This window comes from Rutidosis leptorrhynchoides, chromosome 1, assembly GCF_046630445.1.
Source record: "Rutidosis leptorrhynchoides isolate AG116_Rl617_1_P2 chromosome 1, CSIRO_AGI_Rlap_v1, whole genome shotgun sequence".
Taxonomy (NCBI): domain Eukaryota; kingdom Viridiplantae; phylum Streptophyta; class Magnoliopsida; order Asterales; family Asteraceae; genus Rutidosis; species Rutidosis leptorrhynchoides.
In genome coordinates this window covers 671,150,626-671,162,387 of record NC_092333.1, presented here as the reverse complement: position 1 = coordinate 671,162,387, position 11,762 = coordinate 671,150,626, and the positions used below count along the sequence as shown (strand labels likewise).

The window sequence follows — 11,762 nt, the reverse complement described above, 5'->3', positions numbered from 1 at the left end:
CGGGATGGAGCTAAGAAAATTATGGGTTATAGATATGGAGGTTATGGATAATATTCGTGGGTATGCTCATGAGGTCAATCTAGTGTTTATCATCTCTGTCGCGTCTACGTACTTTCCTGCAATATTGAATCACAATATTGATACGTGAGCATTCACATCTCATCTTTTATATATTAATAGTGTATCCCTGACTAGTGCTCGAGTATATAGGATTATGCATGCTTGTATGTTTAATTTCATCGTTAAATAGTTTATGATGAATCACGAATTTAATACGTATGCTACTAGGATAAGGTATATGATATGCATGTCGTTGGAAAGCTGACGAAAAATAAATAACTTTTCATTTAGGAATCGTGTGATTTCGATGAACGGATTAAAAGATATGGTCAACTGAATTATTATTAATTTTAATATTATTATTGTTAAAATGATTACTGTTACTATCGTCGTTATTATCGTTGTTATTATTATTATCTAATAATTACTATTATTATTATTATTATTATTATTATTATTATTATTATTATTATATTATTATTATTATTATTATTATCATTATCATTATTAATAGAAGTATTATTATTAAAAATTGCTATTGTTATTATTACTATCGTTATTATCATTAAGGTTATTATTAATATTATCATTATTATTATTATTATTATTATAATTATTAGTATTATCATTAATATTATTATAATACTTATTAGTATCATTATCATTAAACTAATATTGGTATCATCTAATTATTATGATTGCTATTATTATCATTATTATGAATGCAATATAAAAGAGGACTAAAAGCTATTAAACAAATCGATTAGAAAATAATGAGTATAAGTATCATGACGAAATTAAAATATTGTAAGCTATTGATTTAGATAAAAATAGCGTTTTCATTATTTTTATCATTAATATTATTATTATTAAAAGTATTATTAATAGTAAAACTATCATTTTTACTAAAATTATCATTTTTAATAAAAATATCATTGTTATTATAAAATATCATTATTATTATAATTTTAGTATTATTATTATTAAAAATTATCATTTTAAATAGAATTATTATTTTTATAAAATATTATTATTATTACCGTTAATATTAAAAAGTATCATTATTATTAAAATTATCATGATTAGAATTATCATTTTATCATAATTAATATCATCATTAGTAAATATAAATATTGTTATTATTATTAGTAGAATAATAATAATAATAATTATTATTACAAAATAATACAACTTTTACTTATTATTATTATCAATATTATTTTATCAAATGAATATGTGATACAAAGATATTTTACCACATGTAATATAATTACATACCTCTATATTTTTATGATATTAAGCGAACCTTATAAATTTTATTACTTAAGATATATAAAGATATATTTTTATTATATATAAATTTTAATATAAATTTTTAGTTATTAATAAATGATTTATATTATTTACTCTAATAAAATCTGTTAAATATATTTAAATATATAAAACAACTATATTTAAGTTATATAATAATCATGTATAGATTTTGGAAGTCATTTTGGGTCAAGTTGACTTTTGTTGACTTTTGCATGATAAGCTCGAGCATTAGGATTGTGATACGCTATGACCTGACCTAAATTGTTAGACAGATATTGACCAACATATAAATATATATACTTAATATAGGTTCGTGAATCCGAGGCCAACCTTGCACTTGTTCAATGCCGTCATGTGTATTTTTACTACGAAATACAGTATTGTGAGTTTCATTACTCCCTTTTTAAATGCTTTTGCAATATATATTTTTGGGACTGAGAATACATGCGCTGCTTTTATAAATGTTTGACAAAATAGACACAAGTAATCGAAACTACATTCTATGGTTGAATTTTTATACCGGATATCGCCCTTATTGAACTTGGTAGCCCATGAATTAGTGTTTATTATAATTGCCACTAATTGACGCGAATCCTAAAGGTAGATCTACTGGCTTTGACATGCCCCAGTCAGAGATTTTGAACTGCTTTAGTACTTTAATTTTTCTCTACAGACGAGTGGTTCTGTTTTGGGGACATTCTAGATGCATTTTATTAATGTCGGTTACCAGGGGTTCAATCCATATGAATAATTTTTATGCAGATGCATGATGTTTATGAGAAATGGAAATGAAAATCTTGTGGTCTATTAAATTAATGAAAATGATTGTTTATGATAAATTAATGAACTCACCAACCTTTTGGTTGACACTTGAAAGCATGCTTATTCTCAGGTATTAAAGAAATCTTTCGCTGTGCATTTGCTCATTTTAAAGATATTACTTGGAGTCATTCATGACATATTTCAAAAGACGTTGCATTCAAGCCGTTGAGTTCAATAAAGATTATTATTAAGTAAATGACAGATTATGTCATTTATAGATTGGATATTATGAAATGGTATGCATGCTTGTCAACTTTCGATGAAATGAAAGTTTGTCTTTAAAAAAAAATGAATGCAATGTTTGTAAAATGTATCATATAGAGGTCAAATACCTCGCAATGTATCAATATGTTATTGTATTCGTCCTTATGGATTATGACGGGTTGTCACAATTAATGAAACAAGTAATTTGCTAAAATAACAATTAATGATAATATATAAAATTGTCCGATCGCAAGTATATGTTTTAATATATATAATTGAATATACGTTCGTGAATCCGAGGTTAACTCTGCACTTGTTCAGTGCCATCATACACATAATTACTACGAAATACAGTATCGTGAGTTTTCATAGCTCCCTTTTTAATTGCTTTTGCAATATATATTTTTGGGCAGAGAATACATGCGCTACTTTTATAACTGCTTTACGTTTAGACACAAGTACTCAAACTTATATGCTATGTCATGCTATGATTCATGCTAAATCCCTACCGTAATATCGTTAATTGCTGGAATTTTGGCAAGCTTAATTATTGTGAATAGCGCTATTGAGAGTAACGTCTCTGTCCATTTGACCGTTGGTCTTTGGATACATAATAATGATTCAACGACACGAATAACACAGTGTCATGGGGTAACTTTTGTTTAGTCGCGATATTACAACTACAGCAATACTTTTAGATTGATATTTATATATCAATCAACTTCATACTAAATCTTGTGGTCTATTACTATTACTGAAATCATTATTTATGATAAACCTATGAACTCACCAACATTTTGGTTGAGACTTTTTAGCATGTTTATTCTCAGGTATTACAAATTGATTTCGCTGTGTATTTGATAATTGAAAAAGACATTACATGGAGCCTTTCATGGCATATTTTTGAAAGACGTTGCATTCAAAATCATCACCGTGTATCATTTAGAGGTCAATACCTCGCAATGGGACCAGAGATAACATACCGTGTCAATGGCGATTTTGGCGGGTTGTTACAATATACAAGATTGTCATGGTAAATAGTAGGAAGTTAGTTTAGTTATTGTTTTTATAGCGTTTAGAGTTTGCCGTTAATGTGCATAAAAGTTTGTAAAATTCATAAGCGCTACTTTAAAGTCAAAGTAACCGTCATGTACAAGTCTTTTTTCCACCTTAATGACAGCCCTAAAGGTAGTCGTTAGAAAAACTTTAAATAATTTTTTTTTATATAATACATAATACATGATGAAAGTTATATGAACAAATTAAATTTTGTATGTACTTCATTTGTCATAACTTTTCAAGTATTATATAACATAAAAATTATTTAAAGTTAAATAAAAAAATCATTTCAAAACTATTAAAAAAACTATTAATCGAGACGGAGTGTCTGGATAATAATATTAATATTTAGTTAAATAAAATGAAAAAATTAGTCTCAATAAATATAAATTGCCAGTGGATAATAATATTTAATAGAATCAAATAAAAAAATTAGTCTCAATAAATATAAACTAGTTGTTGAACCCTCGCTTCGCGCCGGGGTTCGGTTTTCAATGTATTTTATTGCGTTTAGTTTGTAAAATTATTTCGTGGCTAAAGAATGATGTCGTTGAAGCACGCAACTCGAGCCGAACTAAAAGGTATAACCCGTGAAAGATTTAAATGTTATATTAAATTAACAATATATGTCCAGCTCCGCGTTTAGCTATGCAATTATCGACTTTTATAAATTTAACGCAAAATCAATGTGTATGAAAAGTATCCCAAATATTTATCGTTTTTTAAAAAACGTCCGTTTTGCGTATAGTTAGTGACATTGTGTTCCTAAAATTATTTCGAGTTTAACGATGGTGTCGGAAAAATTTAACTCGTTGCGAGCAAGAAGATATGAGCCGTTGAATATTTGGGTGGAGTTTATTTCAGATTTTTTATGAAAATGATTATTTGACACTTTACCCCCCCTGTTTGGGGGTCGATTTTAATATTTGGAAAAAGTGTGGCGGTCTTTGTTGGTGCAGTGAAATTTAATTAGAATTAAAAAAAAAGTGAAAGAACGAAAATGCCCCTATTTACTATTCAACATTTTTTGTCAATTAGATAATACTAGTGGAGGAGCCCTCGCTTCGCGTCGGGACTCCGTTTCGGATATAATTTGTTTTGTTTGATTCGTAAAATTATTTCGTGTTTAACGGTTATGTCGGTTAAACCTATCCCCAATCGTACGAAAATTTAAAGGCTGTTAAAAATTTAGGTGAATTTATTGGGGAGTTTTATGGAAAATAAAGAAGTTACGATTTGACCCTTGAAGTTTAACTTTAGACCCCTATGGAGTTTACATTTTTTACCCTAGGAATTTATATTTGTCGCCCTAAAATTTATAATGGTTGTCAATGTTTAGTGTGGTGTCATTGTGGGTATAACCTTTTTGCACGACGTACAAACGATTAAAACATGGGGAAGAGCTATTCATAAAGCCTTTGTCTATATATATATATATATATAATGTGTTACGTAGTTAATTTATAATAAGGAAAAAGTTAAACAATAATAAAGTGAAAAATTATGTGGTTGAAATAATAATAATAATAATAATAATAATAATAATAATAATAATAATAATAATAATAATAATAAATAGTTGTTAGTTAGTAAAAAGTATGTGGTCGATTTATAATGAATGGGAAGTTTAATGGTTAAATTATAAAATGTGAAAACTTTGTAGTAAGTTTGTAAAAGCTATAAAGTTAAGTATTATAAAGGGCGGAGTTGAATTGTGAAAATATAAACGTTCGAGGTGAATTTGTGGAAATTATGAGTGGTACTATTCATTTGGCCTATGCCATTTAGATTTATAGAGTAATTATGTGGTCGATTTATTATGAATGAGAAGTTTAATGGTTAAATTATAAAATGTGAAAACTTTGTGGTAAGTTTATAAAAGCTATAAAGTTAAGTATTATAAAGAGCAGGGTTGAATTGTGAAAATATAAAAAGTTCGAGGTGAATTTGTGAAAATTATGAGTGGTACTATTCATTTGACCTATGCTATTTATTTAGATTAGATATATAGAGTAATAGTAATAGTAATAGTAATAGTAATAGTAATAGTAATGATAGTAAATCTAATAAATATAAACCAACAAATATTAAGTCCTGAAATTTACTAATAAATATAAACCAACAAATATTAAGTCCTGAAAATCTTTATCTGGAAGACTTGATCCTTTGACTTGTTGGATCAACAATAAACAAACAAATAACAATTCACAAGAACCTCAAAATCCCAAATTTACTCAAAGTTCCCCCAAACCAATAATAGACGATTTCCAAAATTAAACCAAACTAGTGTCTATGTCAACAGTCTAACTCAATCTACTTCGTTAATTTAGGTATGTAATCAACCCTATCTATCATTTGATTTACTCGTGTTCATTTCATTTCATTTATTTTTAACTGATTTATTTGAATTACTATCAGTTCCAGATCTAGGGTTTATAAAATTGAGGCGGTTATTCATCCGATCATACTAGTTTCACTTGCATTATCGTACACTTTAAGTTTATAGTAATTGGTTGTACATATTAACCTCAAGAAATATGAAAGTTTGGGTCTTTGTGAAGTTATTATCATTTTGTGTGTTAATTTGGAAATAAACTTGATTGATTGTATATATATTGTTATTAGAGGAAAAAAAAGTGCAAAATAATGTTTGATATTTACAATTTGTTAGCATTATGTTCCTAATTTACGGGCATTGAGCTTGAAATTCATTACTATGTACAATGACTGATTGACTAAAGTTGTTTGATCTATGAATATTATGCGTATCGAATATTTCTTATTAACTCGTGCTTCTGACATGATGTTTACATGAATGTTGTTGTATAATTTATTGTTTACTTTTGAAGGTTTGAAGCTTATTAATCGTCTACAGCGTTGTTCATCAAATCTATGAAGTTGAAATATACGGTCATTTATAAGCTATACAGTTGGCATTATGGTTATCAATAGCAAACCCATTTGTGCTTTGATCTTCTTGAGATTGAGTTATGTTATTCTGAACTTTTAAGGTTTTTAACTGTTAGTTTTGACTTTCGAAAGACGCCAAATCCGATAGTTTGTAGAATGGAGCCTTCGAAAAGTGACAGCCATATCCAATACAATCCTATTCATCCCGAAAACTCAGATTCTCTATCTTCATCCCAAAGCTTACAAAATCTGAACTCGAGACCTGCTTCGGGTAAACCTGTATTGAATTATTCCATTCGAACCGGTGAAGAGTTTTCCCTAGAATTTATGCGGGATCGAGTGAACCCTAGGACGCCACCTGTCCCGCATGCTGCAGGTGATCCTAGCCGTACATCTGGTTATTTGGAACTAAAGGGTATTTTAGGCATCAGCCATACCGGATCCGAAAGCGGGTCGGAAATATCCATGATTAATATGGTACAAAGAGGTTCTAAAACTTTGGAAAATAGTTCGTCTCTAGCTTCCTCTAATGCATCCGATAATTCATCAAAGATTAAAATCCTGTGTAGTTTTGGTGGTAAAATATTACCACGCCCAAGTGACGGAAAACTTAGATACGTTGGAGGAAGCACGCGTATTATTCGCATAAGAAAAGATATTTATTGGCAAGAGTTACGCCAAAAAGTTTTAGAAATTTATTATGAAACTTATGCAATTAAATATCAGCTTCCAGGGGAGGATCTTGATGCATTAGTTTCTGTTTCTTGTGATGAAGATTTGCAGAATATGATGGAGGAATGTACTATTTTAGGTGTAGGAGAAGGGTCACAAAAGCTTCGATTGTTTTTATTCTCGTTAAACGATTTGGATGAAACCAATTTCAGTCATGCTAATTCGGGTGGTGATAATGAGTTTCAGTTTGTTGTTGCTGTAAATGGAATGGATATGGGTTCAAGAAGGGCGTCTGATATGAGCGGTTTAATGAGTAATTCAGCCAATAATTTGACCGAACTCGATAGTCAAAATGTTGACTTTCGAAGAAGCAACACAGCACCGATGACATCATTGCCTACATCATCTCCTGTAATGGTACCAAACTCTTCAAATGCTTATGAAAACCGTAACCAGATGCATCTTGCAGAAGCCAATTTAAGTATCCCGAATGTTGAAGCTTCGGTTTCAATGAATACTGAAGGGATATTGCATATCAGACCTCCACAAAAGGATGAAAAACTGAAGGGAGAAAGTGTCATTAAGCAAGAAGTTAAACAAGTTAATATTAGATCTCCGAGAGATGACGTGGCAGAGGGAAAGCTTCCTCCAAAACCTAAAATGAACGAAGAGCGGACCGCAAATGTTGCTGGCATGACAAAAGTTGCTTCCTTTAATGACAATGATAGTAATGTTGTGGGGCCCGATAACTCGCGATCCGATCTTATTGATTTAAGTTATCTCGAGCCGCCTGTGCAACAACCTTCAAGGGTTTATCATTCTGAAAGAATCCCACGTGGACCCGCAGAGATGAATAGGTTGACCAAGTCAGACGATTCACTCGGGTCTCAGTTACTCGCTACCCAGTTACAATCTGATGCTGACTCGCAGGTTTTTGTTTCGGAAGCGGAGACAACACATGAACCTATGGAAGATCGTACAGTTGTCAGTAAAAATGATCAGGTTCATGATCCCAGTAATGTATCAGATAAGCCTGCAGACACTGGATCGCATACGGTGCACCCTTATCCTGCACCTACCAGTCAAGCAGGGGCTAGTGTGGGTGGAGATATTTTAATAGATATCAATGATCGGTTTCCACGCGATTTTCTTTCGGATGTATTTGCACGAGCGATATCTGAAGATTCATCACATGGTATTGGTGTTCTGCCACAAGATGGAGTGGGAATGAGTATGAACATTGAAAATCATGAACCAAAACATTGGTCGTTTTTTCAGAAATTGGCGGGAGATGAGTTCAAGCAAAAGGACGTTTCTCTTATTGATCAAGATCATCTTGCGTTTTTATCTGGACTTCAAAAGGCTGAAGAAGAAATATCTGCTGTTTATAATGTTTCACAATTTCCAAATGATGTTTCTGGAAACCAAGTGGGACCCGTAACCACTTTTATTGAAGATGGGGAAAAGGAATTAGAGGATTCAGAATCAGCATCTATGCAACCACATTATAATCCTTCATCAAAAGTGAAAAGCAGTGAAGGCATCCAATTTGATGGTCTAGTAGAAAACACGAGAATGGCAGACTCGGAGTATATGGTATTGTGTTTTTATTCATCTGGGTAACAACGATATTAAAATAATATTGTGAAAAAGAATATATTTTTTTTTATAAATAAGTAAGTGATATAAGGGACAGATTACATTTCAATCTATTCCCATGTTAGCTACAACGATTTGTTTTGAGTGTTAAGATAAGACTATATTGGATTGCCCCGTTCTTGAGTAACTGGTCATTTGCTTATTTGATGTGTGTAGGTTGAGACGACTAACGATGCATTATCTTCTATTGACCCCTCTCTTGGTGATATTGATATCAGTTCTTTGCAGGTATCATAGTACTATAATGCTTTTGGCAAAAAAACATTATTTTGCTAATCTTTTGCTTTTGGGTGTATGATCATTATGGCCTGTGCACCAAAATGTTGATTGAATTACATCAGTTGTAATATCAACATTTTCGGTTTAAGAAAACTTAAGGTAGTTTCATGTGGTTGATGTTGTAGATTATAAGAAACGAAGATCTTGAAGAATTAAGGGAACTTGGGTCCGGTACTTTTGGTACCGTTTATCATGGAAAATGGAGGGGAACAGATGTTGCGATTAAACGCATCAAGAAAAGCTGCTTTGCAGGCCGATCATCCGAGCAAGAAAGATTAGTAAGCATCGTTTATATCTTGTGACAACTTTACATCACTTGGGAAGTGTTTGCATTTTGGTTTTAAACTAGGTATTTTTGGATATAGTAGCTATGTGTAACGGAATAAGTTACAAGCTCATTATTATTCTACTTTTTTAATTATTTATTCTGTATCTTTATGCAAGTAGGCCTAGTGTTTTTTTTTCCCTTACAAATTACACGACTCCAATTTTGTCTTACATATTGGTTTGTCTTACTATAGACTGTAGAGTTTTGGCGGGAGGCTGTTATTCTCTCAAAGCTCCATCATCCAAATGTAATGGCTTTTTATGGTGTGGTACAAGATGGGCCCGATGGAACGTTAGCTACTGTCACAGAGTTCATGGTTGATGGCTCACTAAGGCATGTTTTGCTTCGTAAAGATAGGTAATAGTTCCATTACTTTTTATAGTACCAATTCAAGATACTTTAATTGCATATATTAGTTTAGGAAGGTAATGAATTGCATATTTGGTTAACCGTCTACCTTTTTTCTAAGTTTAAACCGTTTTCGAGGTTAAATAGAGTTTGTTACTTAAAATCATACCTGGTAATTGAGACCCATATGCTCAAATTCGTGTCAAATGGGTCAAGCTTTCGGGTCAAATGGGTCTTGAGAAAAATTAGGCCTAACAATGTAAATCAAAAGTTAAAGATCCAAATGAGTTTCTCTCCAACCTATTGAGTCCTATACAAAAAATGAAGGAACGGGTCTAATGGGTATCAATACTCAAAGATAAATAAATAGAAATAGGTCTAATGGGTTTTGTGGCATAAAAAGTTTCATCCGTCAAAAATTTATGAAAGCATTCATGGTTATATCATTTATTATGTATATTAATCTTTCTTATGTATATATAATAAATAATAATAACTAAAATAATGTAATAAATGTAAAAAATGTGATGCAACCCGTTTGACCTGTGAACCGTTACCCAAACCGACCCAACCTGACCCATTTTGACCCGTTTAAAAAATTGACCTGTTTGACCTATGACCCATTTCAACCCCAAACCATTTTGACCCTTTACCCAAACCATTTTGACCTGTTTGCCAGGCATGCTCAAAATAAAAATTAGAATAAATAATCATTAATTTATCTTGAAAGATTCTAGTAATAGGTATATTGTCAAATTCAGTATAAACATTACTGTTTGATGACATGACGTATCTGCTTCTTCCTTCTGTGTGTGATTCTCATACTCAGGCATCTTGATCACCGCAAAAGGCTTATAATTGCAATGGACGCAGCCTTTGGAATGGAATATTTACACTCAAAGAACATTGTCCATTTTGATCTTAAATGTGACAATCTTTTAGTGAACATGAAAGATTCTTCACGCCCTATATGCAAGGTTATCACATATTTTATGATACTTTATATTATAACTAAATACATTATTTATAGTTTATTTCCCTTGATTCAAGTTTTGATCCTGTTGATTGACATTATATTTCCACACGTATGCAGGTAGGTGACTTTGGACTATCAAAAATCAAGCGCAACACTTTGGTCTCAGGTGGTGTTAGGGGAACCCTACCCTGGATGGCTCCAGAGCTTCTAAATGGCGGCAGCAATAAAGTTTCTGAGAAAGTAAAGATGCTCCTCTATAGCTTTTATGTATGCTATGCAACACCCGATTTTATAACGTTCTTTTATCTCGCAATGTGACAGGTTGACGTTTTTTCGTTTGGGATCGTGCTTTGGGAGATTCTGACTCGTGAGGAACCGTACGCAAACATGCATTATGGGGCAATCATAGGTGAGCTTTCTGCGATTTTTCTACCACTTTTAAGTTTGAGTACTACATTTGTTCACTATGGATAATAATATATAACATATAAATATATATTGCAGGAGGCATTGTGAATAATACGCTTAGACCGACAATTCCTAGTGATTGTGATCCCGAGTGGCGAAGGCTGATGGAGCAGTGCTGGTCCCCTGATCCAGCTATCAGGCCATCCTTTACTGAAATAACTAATCAGTTACGCGTAATGTCTGTCGCCTGCCAAACAAAAGCCCATGCTCACAAGGCCTCTTAGATCGCTTTCTGTTTTTCTCTTCAAATGGTCATCATATATACGAACACGGTATACTTTTATCATGCTTAAACGCAAATTATTATTGTAATCGTTTCCAATTGAAAAGAATATTTGAATATTCTATAACCTACATGTTATGTCGACAGCTTTATGCGTAACGACTAGAGAAATGTTAAATCGTTATACGCAGCTTGTTTAATTCCATCGTACAGATTATACATCTTTGATTAGGTTGATTAGGTTTCCTTGTTGGTTTTTGTTTAGTATTCTCATACTGTTGTAAAAGTCGGCCGAGTCGGGTCTGAGTCGGTTAAAGTCAAAATTACTTACAAAATTTTATATTTTCTAAAATTAGATTTTGTGCCATATATCTATCATTTGAAATATGTATGTGTATTATGTATATGTTCAGGTTATATATTGCGAGTACTAAAAGTCA

General features: G+C 31.6%; 1 protein-coding gene across 1 annotated transcript; it reads left to right on the top strand.

Moving 5' to 3' along the window:
• The first annotated feature begins 5,657 nt into the window (after positions 1–5,657).
• Positions 5,658–11,586, top strand: LOC139885929 (uncharacterized). The gene is made up of 9 exons (XM_071869675.1): positions 5,658–5,789; positions 6,309–8,637; positions 8,857–8,928; positions 9,105–9,257; positions 9,501–9,664; positions 10,485–10,632; positions 10,749–10,871; positions 10,953–11,040; positions 11,136–11,586. The coding sequence occupies exons 2-9, from the start codon at positions 6,526–6,528 to the stop codon at positions 11,321–11,323; spliced, it is 3,048 nt and encodes a 1,015-aa protein (XP_071725776.1). The 5' UTR covers positions 5,658–5,789; positions 6,309–6,525; the 3' UTR covers positions 11,324–11,586.
• The last annotated feature ends 176 nt before the right edge of the window (positions 11,587–11,762 follow it).

Coding starts and splice junctions, on each gene's coding strand:
- LOC139885929 (XM_071869675.1), top strand. CDS start 6,526: ATGGAGCCTTCGAAAAGTGACAGCCATATCCAATACAATCCTATTCAT. Junction 8,929..9,104: donor TTGATATCAGTTCTTTGCAG/GTATCATAGTAC, acceptor TTGATGTTGTAG/ATTATAAGAAACGAAGATCT. Junction 9,665..10,484: donor GTTTTGCTTCGTAAAGATAG/GTAATAGTTCCA, acceptor TCTCATACTCAG/GCATCTTGATCACCGCAAAA.